At 41.6% G+C, this 19,207-nt stretch overlaps 1 protein-coding gene across 2 annotated transcripts in view; it reads left to right on the top strand.

The window, feature by feature from the left end:
- MITD1 (microtubule interacting and trafficking domain containing 1) overlaps window positions 1-19,207 on the top strand; it is a 236,909-nt gene that overhangs the window by 15,544 nt on the left and 202,158 nt on the right. For both annotated transcript variants that reach the window (XM_082246937.1, XM_082246936.1), the window contains exon 3: window positions 12,753-12,908. In XM_082246937.1, coding sequence (XP_082103063.1) covers window positions 12,753-12,908 — 156 coding nt within the window. The remainder of the gene's footprint in view (window positions 1-12,752; window positions 12,909-19,207) is intronic.

The following is a 19,207-nucleotide window of genomic DNA, read 5'->3' as shown; positions in this document are numbered from 1 at the left end:
AATAAACCTGTTGTTTGCAAGCACTTTTGGGCTATTTCTCTGTGAAAACGCACCCCCCAAGGAGTCATCTACACCCGCCACCGAGCTAATCCCTCACATATGGTGGAGGTATGCAGTGGGCAGAAGCAGCAAGATCCCTGCAATGGAGTGCATATGTTTGATGAACTTTGTCTGGTGCATGAGATTGCACAATCTATGTGTGCAGGAGAGAAGATCCTGACAGAAAAAAAAAAAGTGTTTTAAAGAGACAGCGGTCTCAAAATTATTTGATGAACTTTGTTGTGTCTGGTGCAAGTGACTGCACAAACTGTGTGTGCAGGAAAAGAGATCTTGCAAGAGAGAGAGAAAAACTACATGTGTTAAAGAGACAGTGGTCTGAAAAATTTTTGCTGGACTGTGAAAAATTTGTTTGTGGAGTTATTGAAGATGGGGCGTTCAAAACGCCTGAAGAATGCAAAGATAGATGAAATGAGAGACCGGATTCTATGGATGGAGGGGATGTTACCGTCTGAACCAGCCCCATCCATGCCTAAAGAGAGTCTACTAAAGAGGAAGGTTGTTGTCCCTAGCAACACTGATGAAACGTGTGCTCAGATGAAAAGTAAACTCAAAATGGAGGCCATCGGTATGGAGGAAACCGAGTATGTGTGCAGGGCTGAGTTGGATGCCTTGCAACGGAAAATGGAAGAAAAGGAACAAGCCTTGGAATTGCTTAAAATGGAGCATAGAAACTTGCAGGAAATGAATGAACTACTCAAGTCTCATGTGTTACAGTGGGAAGAATCCACTGCTCTTCTTTTGGTCGAGTTGCAAAAACGCAGAGAGACTATAATGGAGAAAGATACCATCCTCAGGGAAAAGGAAAGTGAAATTCAGACTTTGCAGAAGCAAAGTATGGCTGATATGTTGGAGTTGCGTAATCAGCTGGAAAAAAGTCTTCAGTCTTTGGGAGCTACAAAAATAGACCTGCAGGAGTCGCAGGAACAGAATGTCGCTCTGAAAACGACATTGTCTCTCAGCGACAACGAGAAAAGTGAAAGAGAGGCTAAATTACTGAGTACTGTGTATGAGCTCACTACTTTGAGCAATGTGGTAAATGAATGGCGTGCGGACTGTGAAAGTTGGAAAGGGGAAGCCCAACGTGTCCAGCAGCAGTTAAAGGAGAAAGAAGCCTGTGTGGCAGAATTACATTCTTATTCCCAGATGCTAGCCAATGAGGTGAAGGCTCTTATGCAGGGAAAAGGAGATTGTGAACATAAGAGGGAAAAAGTAGAGGCACAGCTTCTGGAATCGCAAGTCAAGGTGTCAGAAGGTGACCGATTGTGTGCTAAGCTGTCAGAGAAGGCAAACCGACTGCAGGTTGAGTTGGACAATGTTACAAATCAGCTTTCTCAAGCAGACAGCAAATCTAGAGAAATTGCGGAAGATTTTTCTATCTTGGAATCGCAGCTGCAAGACACGCAGGAACTCTTACAGGAAGAGAGGTGTCAAAGGCTGAGTTTTAGCACAAAGCTCAAACAAATGGAAGATGAGAAAAATGGCTTCCTGGAACAATTAAAAGAGGAGGCGGAAGCAAAGAAAAACCTATCAGAGCAAGTCGCAACATTGCAAGCTCAGATAGCGGATATGAAAAAACGCATGGAAGAAAGCGTTGGTTCATTACAGAGTGTTGAAGATGTGAAAAAGAAGTTTGATCAGATGCTTGGTGAAGAGAAGACTGTGTCTGCAAAATATGCAGAAGAACGCGACCGTGCAAAAACGGAGGCGCGTGATAACGAGAGCAAAGCCCTGTTCTTGGCTCGCTCTTTGGAGGAAGTTCTAGAGTGTAAGGCTGAACTAGAAAGTGTTAACAAACAGCTGCGTACAGAAATGGAAGAATTGGTCAGCTCCAAGGATGATGTTGTGAAAAGCGTTCAGGAGCTAGAAAAGTCTAAGCGAGCCTTAGAACAGCAAGTAGAAGAGATGAATATTCCGTTGCAGGAACTGGAAGAGGAATTCCAGGCAACAGAGGATCTGTCCCAAAGAGGGGATAGTGTGCCTGATGCAGTTTTTAAAAGGATCAGTGTTTTGGGGTCTGTCCTGAGTGAGCCTCAGAAATGTGATGACACGTGGCTTGAATCACCCCTTTGGAATAACCCGTTCCTTCAAAAACTTCAAGCATTGGAAAATGTATCATTAGAACTTCAGCAAATAAAGGAGTTGTGTAAGAAATGTGATGATTTCTCAGTTCAGGCTGAAAACCTAGTGGAGAAAACTAAAGCGGAGAAAACTAAAGCAAGTGATATAAATCTGGGAGGAAAAAGCAAACGCCACCTAGTGGAGAAAACTAAGGCTGTTGGTGAAAACGTGAAGCAAATGAATTTCAAGTGCCTTTCAGAGAATATTTCTAAAATGAAACTGGTAAAAGACGGGTGGCAGAAGTTTGATCGTGATCTTGAGATGCATTCCATGTGGAATTCAGATAGAGAAAAAGAACTAGGTGACCTTGAGCGGTCAAATAGTTCAGCAGAAAGTGCATTGAAGAAACCTGTAAAAGAATGTGTTGCAGTTCCATGCTTCTTCACTGATGCAGAGAGGAGGTCTATAATGGATACCACCCAGATCGCTGGGTTCAACTGTGTTGTTGCCTTTGACCCCTATGTTGGTGGAAGGAAAGTTGATGATGTTCTGGTTGGCTTCTTCTGTGAAGAGTTTGGCAAGAAATATAAACTCAATATCAAATCAAATAGTAGGCCTTTACTGCGACTCGCTCAGGAGGGCGAAAAGTTTAAGAAGTTGATGAGTGCAAATGCTTCAGATCTGCCTATGAATATGAAATGTTTGAATGATATTGATATCTCTGGGAAAAGGAACAGGGGTCACTTTGAAGAAATGTGTGACAGCCTGTTGTCTCAATTGGAAAATCCTCTGCACAGCATCTTAGAGCAAGCAAAGCTCAAGAAGGAAGATCATTCCCTTTTACAACAAAAAGTCAATGATTGTGTACAGCTGTATGGAGAGGCAACTCAAGTCACAGAGGGATGTCAAGAGTCCCTACTTGGAACAAAGCTTAGTGAAGCAAAGGTTCTCAAAGTTTTGTGGAAAACATTTATGGATTGCAGAGAGAGGCGTCTTAAGAATGTTGAAGACATTAAGACTAGCCCAATTGAGTTGCCTATGGATCACGGTCCTCCATGGTGGATTGGACAGACGGTTATGAGGGACAAGCTGTCTGACATTTATGAGAAAGCTGTCAATGAAGATGACAGAAACGAGAAGGAGCAAAATGATGCCAAAAATGCAGTTGAAGAATGTGTATATGAGATGAGAGACAAACTGTGTGGCATTTATGAGAAATCCGTCAATGAAGATGACAAAACAGTTTCATCCGGAAGCTTGAGGATAATAGGAGGCTTATCAGTGAGTCAGCAGTGCCTGACACATGCGTGCCTGGAAATATGTGTCCCAACCCTAGGGTTGAAACAAGAGGGGGGGGTATGTGACAGGAAGTCAGCTAAATCTGGGAATGTAGTCACAGGAAGGAGATACATTTCCACCTGATTGAGAAGTCCATTAATTAATTTAGGGTGTTGGCTACAGAGCTAGCCAGCAGGAAGTTGAAAGGCCTTCACCTGTTCAGAATGAGGGAGTTAAGGCTCTATAATTTGTTCAGAGAAAGTCCTATTGTTTGCTGCCTCCAGAAGCTGCATCCTGAAGCCATGTGGGCTGGGAGCAGGAGGACAGTCAGCGTGTGCCTCCCGACAGGATGTGTGGGCCTGGGAGAAGACCCCCCGGAGTGATGTGTGCCCGGGACGGTAACCAAGAGTGAAGACGTCTCAAAGGTGAGAAGACGAAGTGTTGTTGATGTGAAAGAAAACAAAGGGACATGTTCAATGGACAATGTTTGTGCTGTGTGAAAAGCAAACAAATGGACATTTGAGTGTCTGCTGTAGGATCAGCAGTGTCGGCCCAACAGTAGGTTGGGAAGACTTCTTAGGTAGGATCCAGCGTGAGAAGGTAGCCGCCCACAGAGGCAAGGATTTATTTTGTTTTATTTTATTTTGATGTTTTTGCTGCATGCACTTGTTTGAAGAATAAACCTGTTGTTTGCAAGCACTTTTGGGCTATTTCTCTGTGAAAACGCACCCCCCAAGGAGTCATCTACACCCGCCACCGAGCTAATCCCTCACAATATATATATATATATATATATATATATATATATATATATATATATATATATATACATACATACATACTTTAACTTATTTATAGTTTTTTATTATATTATAATTTATAAATTTTGTGTTGCAAACTTTATCATACCCAAGATGTTATAAAGAAGAACGCACAGTAAAAAAAAATATATATATGTAAATAGTTGATTTAGGCTGCTCATTCTCAAGAATTACATGCAAAATAATGGTACCGCTTTCAGCACCTGAAATCAGAAAGAATCATACCGCCAGGGAGGTTAATAGGATGTTCTAGAAAAGAGTTAAGTCGGTTAGCTAAGATTCTTGCAAGGATTTTCATGTCTATGTTAATTAAGGAAATCAACCTATAGTTGTTCCAATAATGAAGGTCCTTGTCCAGTTTAGGGATCATTACAATAATATTAATATTATTAATATTATTATTATTATACAGGATTTATATAGCGCCAACAGTTTATACAGCGCTTACAATATATCAGCTGTCATATGGGAGGATAGAAAGGTACCTCCCTCCTGGTGCATAATTGGTGAGTGTTGGTGAGTGTTTGTGGGTAAGAGTTTTCAGCCTGTTTGCTAGCATTGTATTGGGCTTGTTTGCTTTAACATAACGTTTTTTGACGCACCCAGTGGAGGGTCTCCTCTGCCAAGTCTATAAGATATGGATTTGTTCCAAAACGTTACTATTTGACGGGGTAGGTGACTGTTTTAAACAATGTAGAGACCCCATTCAGTTGGCTTTCTATTTGTTTCTGCTTCTGGTTATTGAAAATATAGAGTCATCATCAACCACGGGGAGTACGTAGGTTTGTATAACAGAGAGCAACAAGCGACTAGAACTGGATCATGGTCTGTCCAAGGTACCATGGGAATAGAAATTGACAGCACTAAGGTGAGACGTTTCCTTTGCATGAATACATGGTATATTCTAACATGAAAGTTGTGTGGATGAGAATAATAGATAAACTCTTTTGCCTCCAGGGTAAAGCTTCCTCTGGAGCTCAACCAAGTCATGACTTATCAGGGACTGGCTACATTTCTTAGCATCACCGGAAGAAGCTGAAATGTCGGGCGGGTATTTGTTTAACTTGGGATTGAGGACAAAGTTAGAATCTCCAGCCAGCTGTAGCGTACCTAGTTGGTGAGAAGCCATTAGCGAGCAAACATGATTGACAAATAGGCCAGATTTACATTAGGGGCCTAGTATGTAAGTATTGTAATTGCAGTATCTTGTAACAGACCCTGGAGTAGTAGATACATACTCTGCAGTTTGTTTCATTGCACCAAAAGGAATGGATCTTTGAAAAGCTATAAGGACCCCTTGTTTATTGTGGGGCCATTGGCTTGGTACACAGAGGGTACACAGAGGGAAAATGTGCATCAGAGACCAAGATGGGGAGAAATTGAAAAAAAAGGGGGTGTGGGAAGGGATAACATCTGAGGCACAGAGGGCTGTAAAGACAAATAAATATATCAAGCGGGGGACCCCACAGTCCACGTGTAGACTGGTAGTTGGCAAGGAGCCTATACTTTGCCAAGTACCAGGTCATGGAGGGGAACAAAAATCCGCCAGAGCTACATGGAAAAATAGAAAATAGCTAGCAAGAAAAAAAAAAAAACACTTCATGTGCAAATGTGGGCTACTAGCTTTTGAGAATACTTGAAGAGTGCAAAGGGCCTGAGAGGTTTGGAGTAGGAGGCTTTGAGTTGGATAAAGTTGGGACTGCTTGTGATGGGGAAAGTTCAGTTCTTGAAAATAGTTCCATAATTTTCCTGGTGAGGATGCGTGAAACTGGTGACTCTGGTAAGTAAACAAAAGTTTAAAGGGGAACCCCCATCTATTTGTTATGCCGCAAGACTGTAAAATATGTAGATAGGGTCTGAGATTCCTCCGTTTGGCAATGGTGACTAGAGAGATATCTGAGAACAGCTGTAGGTGGTACCTTGAAACATTTAATCTTGGCGTTATCGAGTGACTTAGAAGAGTCTCTCCCTTGTGTGATAGAAGGGCAAATGTTATTATAATGTCCTTAGGGGGATCCATCAGGCTGTCTGCGGGTCAAAGCATTGTAATTTCTGTTGAACTCCAAACTCTCCAGTTGAATATCTGGAGCAATTCTTGGTAAAGGGAGTAATTGTACCTTGTAAATCGTTATTGGACTCCAGGAGACCCCACACTCTCAAGTTGTCTCTATAGGTTCAATTTTCTGCATCTTACAGTTTATCACGAAGAAGATTGGGTACAGTCTGAAGATTTTCCACCTCTTGTTCATGCCTTTCCAGCACTGTTGTAGCTAGGTCCATGCGTTGTTCCAGTTGATTCGCACAGTGTCCTAGTTCCCTAAAGCCGTTAACTAATACAGAGGAGAGCTTACGAGATGCAGCTGCTATCTCTTCCAGAACTATTAATCAGAATTTCTGCAGCATAATTTCTGTAGAGGTCTTCTGCGGGCTTACAAGCTCTGAAAGGTATTTGCTATAGACTGTCCTCCAGTGAGGCAGGATCATCCGGCAAGAGCCTTGTGGTTTCACCAGGAACCAGAGGTTTAGGCACCATCTTGGACGCTCTGATAGAGGGAGAAGACTTTGGCTGTTTATTTTTGGGGTTCTGGTGCATACCCCTGGTATGGGTAGGGGATTGCAGTGCTCAGCAGGTGATCGATGGCACAAATGCAGTTGAATAGAGCTCGATCTGCCCTGTTGTCAGCTCAGGTGGCACGGAGCAAATGTACTCCTTCCACCTGCTTAGCTTTTTTTCAGTGATTGTTTATATCTAGAACAAAGCTCAAATGTGATTGTTTCGAATTTATTAAAATCACACGTAATTAATGTCCAAATTGAATGAAATTTTTCAAAATAATTTCTGTGCATTGTTCGTACAAGCTAGACTGCAGCTAGAGTCAAACAAGACAAATCATTGAAGTGCTTTACAGATCTCTTTGATTCTAGTGGAAAATTTAAATCTTCATGGCTACTTGAACCTAGCCTCTCTTGTCAGACGCAGAAGTGAATTCTCAAAATTTTCCTTCGGAGAACCCAGTGTAGGGAGGTTACAAAACTGTCAGCATCCCAACTGTTCTGGCTTGACTTCTGCTCTAGATCCAGACTTCCTATGATCTATAAGATGCATGTGTCATCAGGTATTGACAGATAACAGAGCCTGCGTAACAAAGTTGCTCAATGTGTATGTTTGCAGTTATTTGAGATTTAGCTTATTTACTTACTGAAAAAAAGTGAGATACAATTTGGTGTGATGCGAGAGGAAATTCTGTTTAATGCAGGTGAGAGGTAATTCTGTATTGGCAGGTGAGAAGTCATTTAATAAAAATCAGACAAGGTGTCACTATGTATAACAACAAGGTCACAAGAACATTTAAAAAGGCTACCAATATAGTACAAAGGTGAATAGACATATCTTTTTTCCTGGCATTTGTACTGTGTGTAAATATGTTATGTACTTGTACCTTAATGATGTGCCTGAGTTTTATCTATTATGTACTCCTGTTGCACACCCCCAAATTCAATTTTGGATAGATCAGAGTAGAGTTTTTTGCTGTTTTGATTCTGTTGGGAAGACAGGAAATTGGAAAAAAATGGAAATCTCTCCAAAGTGAGGCGAAACTCTCTCAGTTGTTGTTGGAAAAGGTGTCCCCATTACAATATTGGACAATCCCCTTTAACTCTGGTTCTGGTTACATAGGACAAATAGAAATTGTGAATCTTGCCTTCAGGGACAAAAGGTGAAAATAAATCTGACACAATATTATTCCCACACTCTAGCGGAAAAAAAATACTTTTAGATGTTTGTTGGATAAATATAATGGTACCAACCTGAAACAGAGATGGTGCTCTGCTACTGTACAGATGGAGCAAAGGCTCTGCTGAAAATTGTTCCTCTGCAAACTCTGTTAGTGTCTCATAGGGGGCAGCTATTTGATTGGACACTTCAACCTCTGGTGACCTTCATTGGCCATCTTGGTTGGGGAAAACCTTTTTAAATAGGGCTCCTGAGCTCCTTTTGTTGTGCCTGGAGCAGGTGGATAGGTGAGAGACCCCACATGGAGAGTAATAGCACACAGAGAAGTTTCTGTATGAGGAGGGATAGTGCAGCGCTAGTGCTCCGTCAACATTCCCGATATCTGAAGCAGCTTATGGAAAACCTCTTTGCAGGACAGAGGTGCTGTCACTTAATTATCTAGTCTGCCACCCCTCTAGCAGAAGCCTTCCTTGGATAAAACAGGGCTCACATTAACTAGAGCCTTACTGCTCTACTGCGTGAACTGCTGAGTAATTGCAAGCTATTTGCTACTGAACCTCTGTGTCAATAAATGAATGTTATATTGTGTTGCTTTATTATCTACAGTGTGGTTAACTGGATTCTAATGCCTTGAATCGCTAACTGCAACTACCTTGTTAATCATATCACCCAATACAAGATTTTTTTTATACCACTTAGACTGTGTGTTTGCTCCCTTACAACTGGGTACCCCAGCCCTTGGTCCGACCTACAGAGGGTACCGGTATGACAGCACAAAGTAATTTTTGTTTATTGTGTGTATTGATACAATAAAAACATTTATGTCTACATAAAACAATGGATTATATAGTGCTGTACATAAAATTAAGACACTCTGTAGGTTTTCACGAGAGGTTGAAGACCACCTAAGCTCTGCCTTCCCCATGGCTGCACTCTGTGTATCTTAAATGTGAGTGGCCTTCTTACACCCTGTTTTAAGTGTTCAGTGAACTCTACTAGCAGCTCTGCCAGACGGCTCATATAATGGAAATCCACACTCACAAACCTTCTCTGTAGTATTATAATTAATTATAATACCATCTGGGAAAAGGAATCAGCATTAGCACATGCTAGTTCCCTTTTCCACATGGTATTATAAATACATCTATTGAACAGCAGCTTTATGACCACATTTTTCCATTATAAAATATCTTGGGTCTATCTGAGAGTAAGTGAACCTTTCCATTCTAAGAACTCTCTTGTGTCCAGTGGCTCAAAAAACACAGCTAAGAACTTCCTTATTCCAAGTGAATTGTGAATGTGTAAAGAAGGGGGGTAACCTTGGGCTTGTTTGCTTTGCTGATCACAGTACTAAGAATCTAAATAAGACATTATGCTTTTCACTGCGCATGCAAAACTGTAGAATGCAAGTGTACCACCAAGTACAATAAATTCTGTGGGGCCAATTCTACCCTTCAGGAAAAAGTTGCAACCATTGATATAGTTTTCATCTCTGCTTTTCTTTGGTTTGAAATTTAGAAAAATGTAGTCGACAGTTTGAGTGAACATGTGCCCAGATGATGCAAACAAGTTGCATATTCTGAACAAGCTAAATCTTACTGAAGGCTAATGTCACAGAGTCGGTCCAGGCTCTTTATGGATCCTGACAATGATTGTTGGAATCTGCCCAGGTGCCTCATTGACATCTGGCTCAGCCTCTCAGCATGCCCCCATTCAGCAGGAAGCATGACCTTTGCTGATTGCAGAGTTTATGTGGTGCATTGAACCACTGTAGAGAGGCCACTGCCTCCACACAAAGAGGGTAGTTCTTTAAAGCATGCTGGCAGTGGACATGCTTTTCTATTCTTACTGTGGCTGCTTTCTTAAGAAAACCAACTGTAAGACTTTGCACCTCTTCTGTTTTGATGCACCTGATATGTATTCAGCTGACTTAATTTAAAAGTTCATTTGGGCGATCACTCCCGATACAGGTAACTAAAGGGAAATTGCAGAGTCTTCAATCCAAGATGGTTCAGTTTATTTGGGACACCAGAGGTCCCCGACTCCCGCGGAGGGTCCTCTTCAGAAGCCGCTTACAGGGGGGCCTAGGGGTCCCCCTGCTTTGGAGATACTACCAGGCAGCCCAACTGGCACAATTCTCGGTGGTATATGCTATGGGGGGCAGACCCGATTGGGTTAATATGGAACGACAATCGGTCCCTAATCACACCATAGATTACTTGGTTTGGGCTCCTCCAAGTAGGAGACCTCCTGTATTGGCACCTTCCCTCTCTCACTCATTAGCGCTGTGCGATAGACTATATACACATCCTACACTTATCTCGGCTCACAAACCCCTGACACATATTTTTAACAATCCGGACTTTGTTCCGGGACTAAACATAAGGGCTTTTCGATGGTGGACCAACAAGGGACTATTCAGGATAGGACACTTCCTCTCACCTCAGGGCCCCTTGTCAGTCGCACACTGTACGAGTAAGCTTGATATGCCTTCCTCAGAAAAATTTAGGTTGCACCAGATTAGACATTTCCTGTCATCTATGGTCGCAGGTTCAGATGTTGAACCCCGGGCCACTTCATATGAATGCTGGTGTGCACAAGCTCAAGTCCAGAGGGGAGGTATTTCGTTGATTTACAGGGCTTTGATCGACTCACCTGACAAGCCCGGTTACGCCCTTTCCTGGGAAAGGGATCTGGAGCTATCGTGGGAACCGGACACCTGGAACTCCATTTTCCGGAGGGCTTTTAAAGGTATCTTGAATATGTCTCTAGTTGAAGCCAATGTTAAGATTATTACGCGTTGGTACCTTGTTCCCACCCGTCTAACCAGAATGTACCCGGGGACTGATCCTCTTTGCTTTCGCGAGTGCGGACATCAGGGTTCCTTGCTCCATATTTGGTGGGAATGCCCGCGTATTCGTAGTTTTTGGAATAAATTGTTTAGTCTGATCCGCAAAGTTACTGGGCTTCCGGCTCCCAGGACCCCGGAAGTAGCACTGCTTCTTGGCTCTGGTGTAAAAGGGCCCAGAACCAGTTTGAAGCTCATGCATTTCATGTTGTTGGGGGGGAAGCTTACCTTGGCTCGGGCTTGGAAGTCCCCTTCGGTCTCAATGGGGGCGACCAAACGCAAAATCTCTTGGATCATGACCCAGGAGAAGATGGTCAGCATCTTCCGTGACAAGCAAGCGGAATTTGAAGCAGTATGGGAACCCTGGCATCTGTACATCTCACCTCCCTCATCCTAATTGTCTGTGTTTTGTATTTTCTCCACCCGATCCCTTCTTGCATCCACTCCAGCATCTCCATCCTTTCTCCTATCCCCTTTCTCTTCTTGTGTTCTTTCCTTCTTTTCCTTTCCTTTTCTTCCTTTCGGATATTCCATACTTCCTCCTTTCTTGTGGCTTATAGGGTATCTACCTCTCTCAGGACCTATATCTTCAGAGGGTGATTATATGCAACCCCAGTTCATAAGATTCAGGGGGGGGGGGTTCCCCTGGTTCCCCTTCCTGGTTTACAGAGGGCGTTTGTAACTTTCATGGAGGTCCACGGTTATATTTTTCTGTGCTTTGCTTGCGGGCTGGGATTCTGGTCTGATCCTCAGACGTTTTAGTAATACTGTTTTAGTAACCATGCCTATCTCGTATTGCATTGTTGCCATTGTTATCATTACAAAGTCCCTTCCCGAGTGGGCTCTGTATATGACACATTGTATACCTTTCTTATGCAATATTTCCTGAGATTGTATGTTATTAATCTACATATGTCTTACAAAATAAAAAACTTTTGCAAGTAAAAGTTCATTTGGGCTTTAAAATTTAAATTGCATGTTCTTTCGTTCCATGTGAACATTACTGCTGGCCAAATGGTACAAATTCAAATGTTAAAACATTCTAAAAAGATTTGATTTCACAGCTATGAAACTAACAGGATTATCCAAATGTTACCTTACATTCACCTTCTGAAAGACAACATAAGTATAAAAAAAGATTTCATGGTTCTGTGAATGTGGGGTGCGGGGCGCGGGGTGGGGTTCACTCTTTTTTCTTTTCCCTTTTTTCTTCCATTTCCTTCCTTACTCTTCTTTACTCCTATCTCTTTTGCGTCTATAACATATGCCCTATTAGGTACTCCCAATTGACCTGTCTATGTGTGCTAGTATTAGTTACCTCGGCGCTGGGGTACAGTGGTAGGCTGTACAATTGGTTGATTTTTTTTTCCACCTTGGAATGCCATGGTGCCTTGTTACGTCCTTCATTTCTCCTTCCTAAAGCTCATTGTAACCTGTTGCATGTATCAACCAATACTTGATCTTGATTAACGTTAAACTGTTAAAAGACTTTTCAACCTCTCAGGGCAAATGATCCAAGTGCATAGCACTATAGTGCACCATTTTTTTTTGCGCTTGTTTTTTCTCCTTTTATTTTTTGCTTGCTGGGGGACCATTGGGACTGATGTGCCTATGTTTATAGTTTTTATACCTTTGATGTTCTTTCTAAAAACTTTCAATAAAAATAATTGAAATAAAAAAAAAAATTTTTTTTTACTTATTAAAAATATTAGCAAGGGTATTATTTGTGACTTTTGCATGCATTCTGACATATTTTCACAGTGAACATATTGATAAATAGACCCCATACTGTACAAAATATTAATGTCAGAAAACATTACCTGCACTAAACTAAACGTATGACAGTTTTCATTTGTCCTATGCTTTGTCTTGTAACAAAAAATAATTTAAGTTATAGGAAATTAAGTTAAATCAGTCTTTTGTAACTGTTAATTTTTTTATTTTTTTTTTGCAGACATCGTCATCCCATAGATAATGCTGGCTTTTTTTCCTTTATGACTTTAAACTGGATTACACCACTTGCAAGGAAGGCTTACCAGCTCTCTGAACTTAATATCAATGATCTCTGGGATCTCCCTTTTCAAGATTCAGCAGAACAGAACTGGCAAAGGTAAATTGTTCCCCTCTTCAATAAACAGTATTATGTTAGAAGAGCGTCTTACATGTCTAATCATCTTACCCCTTATTTCTCACTGTTTAGTTGGATTGTGAAGTTAACTCATTTTTATTTTTTGCATAACAGGCTTTATGTATGCATGATGGCTATTAGTGAGTATTAAGCTATTTGAGAATGTTTTTTTCTAGTTGAAATTTAATAGGCTGTTGGTACCTGCAATGTCATAGCAAAGGAGGAAGGAAGGGCAGGAAGTAAAGAAAAATCTCTCAAATTGGAGTACCTACAGAAATAAGAACTAACATTAAATTATAGCCCTTTCACACTCTAAACCGTTTATTGACAAACACCTTGTGACCAGTGGCGGCTGGTGCATGAAATTTGGGGGGGGGGGTGGCAAAACCAACACACCCCCCCCACGGGATGGCCGGCCGGCAAATCCACCACCACCCACGCAGGACAGCCTGCCAGCTAGCAAATCTACCACCCCTTCCCCCCCCCCCCGGGACGGACAGATGGACAGCCAGCATCCTTAACTCCTCCTTCCCCGAGTGGCTGTGAGTCTCCTCCGGTGTCTGCCGTACGTCTCTTCCCTCTTCCTGGCCAATGGGCAGTAAAATTGCTTCTCTTTTCAGCCAAACAGGAAAGGTGTCTCACGACCCACTTCCTGATTGGCTGGGAGGGGAATCAGTGTCATAATAGCGAATATTCATTTACTATTGTCATACAACTGGGTGGACCCAGGGAGCAGTGCCCCAAGCCCACCCTTTTTTGAACCCTTTTAGAGCCTCTGGCTCTAATCATGTGCTTAAAAAAAATCTCCTATTGGAATACATGCGTGGATGGGGGGGGGCAGCCCCCCTGCGCCCCCCTGCGCCCCCAATGGACAGGCCGCCACTGCTTGTGACAAAAGCGGCTCAGACCACTGCCCTTTCCACAAACTTGTTACAAATCACTGCTCCACCTCTCAGCCTCACCCTGCACAAAGATTTTCTAGCTTGCATGACCACAATCTAAGTGCAAACAGACTGAGAGTGATTGTCACTGGGTTAGGTTATTTAAGCAATGAACTCTTTAAACTACCAGTGCCAACTACTTTTATAGAGAAGTAGAAAACTTTCACAAAATTATTAATAGCAATTTATGATTTTAGAATAAACTGTAAATTATGTAACACACACTGTCACCACAGACAGGTATATTCAGATATGTGCACTACAGTAGCGCTCTTCATGGGACAGGGATCCTTTGAGTTTGAGTTTGCGTTAGCGCTATAGAGACAGTTTCAACTCTTTATTAAATATGGTTTAATAATGAAAAGGTCAAAATGGTGCAAATAAAATATTTAGAAAGAGAAAGATATTACAAAGAAACAAAGAGACAATAATGCAGCAGCAAGACAAAGGGGTGACAAATGAAAATAAACAATCAAAATAATGCCGCGCTGTAGTGCTCAATATATTGAATTGTGCCAATGAGTATCATCATAAAAAATATATTAAATCATACAAAAACAATATTAATAAATAATGAAATAAATAATTACATGTGTCAAGTGTCACAATAAAACAAAATTGCTATTTACGGATATTTTTCTTATATGCAAAAAAAATAATATATATATATATATATATATATATATATATATATATATCAAAAGTAAGTGCAATGCAGAAAAATGAATATATTAAATGTCCACGCAAACAAAAATTGCAGCCTTCTCCAAATAATGATCCACAAACGGTGCTTCTCAATCACTCCACTCCTCTCCTCTCCAATGCTTGAATGACCAAAACCGTGTGTCACCACAAAGTGCTCCCCCCACCAGGAATAATCTCACCTGGGGTAGTGTAACCACTACAACAAGGTAGGGTCAAAAACAGCCTTTTAGCCTTTCATCTGCTACAGCCAGCGCTCCGAGCCTCCTCTCCGGTCATCTCCTCACATGGAGCTCATGGCATCCAGAGACATGTATACAGAGGAAATAAACTAATAGTGCTTATATCTACTAAAACCAGTTTATTGAATGAACGTATACAGGGCACTTACTTTCATCTGGTGCTTCCAGCGCACCAGACTATCACAGGCATAAAGCTCCCTTTCCTGGAAGGGTCACCCTTAATCTCACACAAGCCTCAAGCCTCAGAGACACTATCCGGCATCCAGCGCCATGCTGGTTCCTGGTGTCGTCACTGTGCTGGCCCCTCCCCAATGCATGTCGACGCAGGGTCATGTGTCTTTTATTCCTTTTATTCCTTTCAATAGAAATCCCCCTGAGGAAGACACGTGACCTTGTGTCGACACATGTTGGGGAGAGGCCAGGATTGTGACGACACCAGAACACCAAAGGTCCACCTAGATCCAGCAATTTTGCAGGAGTGTCTCGGCTGCCCGGGACTCCCCTCCTTATTGGCTGAGACAGCATCACGGTGCCATTGACTGCCGCTGCTGTCAATCAAAGTCAGTCAGCCAATGAGGAGAGAAAGAGGACAGGGCTGGGCATGGCTCAGTGTCTAAACAAGTTGCTTGCTGTGGGGGCACTCAACAGGAGGGGGGGGCTAGGAGCACCAGAGAAGGACCCGAGAAGAGTGGATAGTTTTACAAGGGTACTTGGACTGAATTGTGTATTGGGTAATAGAAAAAGATGACCACTGTTGCACTAGGTCTCCTTGTGTTACAAAATGCCATGGCTGAATTCTAAATAACATGGTATAAGTATAGGAACGCATAGGAATGAAAGAGAACAACCGCTAAGGGTATTGTAAGCTTGACCCAAAGAAAAAAATACCATGAGGTACAGTACTACCTTCTTAAATAAAACCTCTACTCTTTCAAATGGAAGCTGCTATTTCTGATCGCTCCTTCTGAAAATGAAAACTAACTTTCTGTATTTATAAATTTGTGGACACTGACACAGGACCATTAAAAAGATCAAGAGTGCTGAATTTAGTTTTTCTTTCATGATCATATGTAATGTTTGCTTTTTTTTAAGCCAGTAACTCATAGTATACAAGATTTGAAAAACTATGACAGCCAGGCAGCTATTAGTTGCAGGAGTTTCATAGCCTCTGTACTTTCCTTGTTGTTGGTTTCCTTTAAAACAGAGGTTTTGCATTCATGAGATAATTTCTTATTAAATACTAAAGTTAAGAGTTTAGGTTCTTATTTTAAGATAGAAGATATAGACATATAAACAAACATAGGTATGCAGAGGGGGTGTGCCTGGGCACACCCTAATCACCACGTGCAGTGCAGATTCCCCCCTGCTAATATTTCACCAAAACCATCCAATGGGGCTTCTAAAAAAATTGTAAAAAAATGAAATAATAAAAATAAAAAACTAGTGACACCGTCCACTGCCCTACTGACACCAACCTCTGCCCTACTAACCCTGTCAATGTTTTAATACATTTGGGGCGCAGACCCTAAGGCAATAAGCTGCGCACACCTATGAAAACAAATTTCTTCATGCTTCTATAACTAATTATACATGCAGAACACTTTATAGCATATGGCAGCCTAAAGCACGCAATTCTAAATTTTGTTGCTTGCTCAGCATTCCAGCTTACTACACAGCCACAGTTCTTGTGCAGGTAACTGTCCCTGGGCCTTAGTTATCAATGAATTGTTAAATAAAACTGTGTCCACCCTATGAACACAAATGTATTTATATATATTGATCAAGCAGTAAAATCACTTTAAATCTAGCCCGCACTCACCTTTATAGATGTATTCATTGTCAGGAAATTCATTATCAAAGATCACAACAGAGACACAGAAATTTTTTTTTTTTTTTTTTTTTTATGAAGAGTGGAATATTGGTAGCCGGCTAGACCTCTAATGTAAACGCACAGAAGGTGTTTCTGCACTGTTGGAAATGATTGGTTGAGAAAGAATAACTTCATATGACATGCAACTAGAAATGTGAATGGGGACTTAAAGCTCTTTTTCTGTTAAGAATATGTAATAGTTTAATGTCCATCAGCTGAGCACTTTGCAATTGTGCCCTTTAAATTTAAATTACTGTCTGTAATCCAATTAGTGTGGTTTATTTCAGAAATTCTTATTACTAGCACTATATTAAAAATATTTCTAGTCCCTATTTAATTGTATTCATTATTAATTATTTACGCTGTTAGCAGTCTTACTCGTTTACTGCTAAAAACCAAGATTTCACTAGTAAATGGCACAAAAATGAACCACACCGAAAAGATCTGTTTTTTTCTTTCAGTGCTAATTCCTCTGGGTTATTGTTGTTATATCCACTGTTCTCCCTTCAGTTCTTATAACATAGGAAAACATATTTAGCTCAGAGCTACCATTCTGTACCATTCTTTTAAAACAACAATCCCAAAACATAGTTGTCTTTGCAGCGGAGCTACAAAAATATCTGACCTCTGATCTGACTCACAATATCCCAGTAACGCTTAGTATAAAATAACAGTTTTTGTGCTTATGAACTCTCCATCACGTACTGTTTAAAAATGGAATAAAGTCATAGAACATATAAAGTGAACCGTTCAGTTCCTGTGTTTTCATTCTCAGCTGATAAATTAAAAAAAATAAAAGATCATTCCGTTGATAATGTATAGCTTAGAAATCTTAAAAATTCCTGTAAATTTTACAGTACATTAAACCTATCTTAACAGGTAGGCATAGATGACACAGGCTTCATCTTGTAAACACTGGCCTGAAGAGCACTGCAGACAGCAAACTTATGGAAAACATTTGCAAAGTTTTCAATCAGACTTAAGTGGCTAGAGTTTGGAGATGTTAACGGAGTCGGACATGCCATTTGTGCAGACTGTGGAGCTGCACAAGGGCCCTCTGGGACTTGGAAGCCAATTTACTATAGGGATGGTTTGGGCAGGTTCTGGGACTTCTATCACTGTCATGTAGACTCTAGGGCAGGCAAGACGCAGGAGACACATTTTTGATACCCTTTTGTACCTGGACTGGTTATTCAGGTGTATTTGGCAGTGAGCATCTCTTTTACTCCCTACCTGACCAACACTTGAACATAAAGTGCAGTTCTCCCATCATGGCCTGATGCCATTTGAACTGAAAGTGAAGAGATGTTAACTGTCTGACCTTCATAATGAACCATGGGTAAGCAAAGAATTTTTGCACGTCATCACTTCTTGAAGCTTCATGAAAGCTGTAACGAGACCCTTGCTCGCTCGCTCGCTTACGCTCTCCCGACACTCCTCTGCTACCAGTGAGTCAGCTTGCAGATCGCAACGTCTGATGGTTCGCTCATCCCAGGCTCCGGGATCCGAACTACAGCTATGTGCCGTTTGGCATCCATTAGAACAAACACCAGGCAGGCTGTATGTAAGTTCAAACAGGAAGACCTTTATTGGAAGTACACAACACACTTTTATACAGAATTTTGAACATCCCGCCCCCAACAACCGCTTTCCCATTGGTCAATTGCAAAGTACATGTAGTTCTCCTTCAGGTCCTCCTTAGCCATGCAAATGAGGACTTGAAAATGAGTCAGCAGGGATTGGTCCGATAGCTTGATTAGAAGGACTGTTATGTGTAATGAGACAGAAGCCCCCAGGGGGCAATCAATGTACACAATAGCCAGACACAGAACAATGGGAGGTCATCAGCACTCAACAATGAGACAGGGCAATCCACATTCCCTCCCAATACACAAACAAAAGGAAAGCCTCTCTGACACTGAAAGATATGTAACACACACAGCACTCAGGAATCACAGACCTCATGGCAAATGGGAACAAATCTCAATATTTCTACATGGAGACATTGCTGACAAATATGAAGCAATCCAAACCATCACCCATCTGTCCTTAAATTCCAGTGACGGTGAACACCGTCACAAAAGCCTTTTAGCAGCTTGTTTAAATTGATGGTCAGCACTTCTGTTAGGATATGTGCTAACATCTCCAAGCTGGAACTAAAAACTGCTTTAAAGCAGTAGTTACTGATTAAACAAAAACAGCACTGGTACATACCATCCTGAAGCGTGTTCCATTTGCTGGTGGCAGTGCCCCCAGTGCAGCAGTGATCTTCTGGTGCTGCAGGGGTTAATATAAGTGGCTGCACCTGTGGCATGTACTTGTTAAGTGCTGACTATGCCTGTCCACTATATAAATGGAGGGCAGGTGGATGAATGAAAGGTCCGACTCCTCCAATCACGGAATTTTTTTCATTGTGGAAACTGATTGTACAGCTTTTTTGGATGGAGCAGGGGGGTGGAAAGAGTGGGCATAGTCAGCACTTGACAAGTGCCTGTCACATGTACAGCCACTCAGCACCTGAAGGTT

The sequence above is a fragment of the Pelophylax lessonae genome (assembly GCF_965119305.1).
Source record: "Pelophylax lessonae genome assembly, chromosome: 2".
NCBI lineage: Eukaryota > Metazoa > Chordata > Amphibia > Anura > Ranidae > Pelophylax > Pelophylax lessonae.
This window is presented reverse-complemented; position numbering and strand designations above follow the sequence as displayed.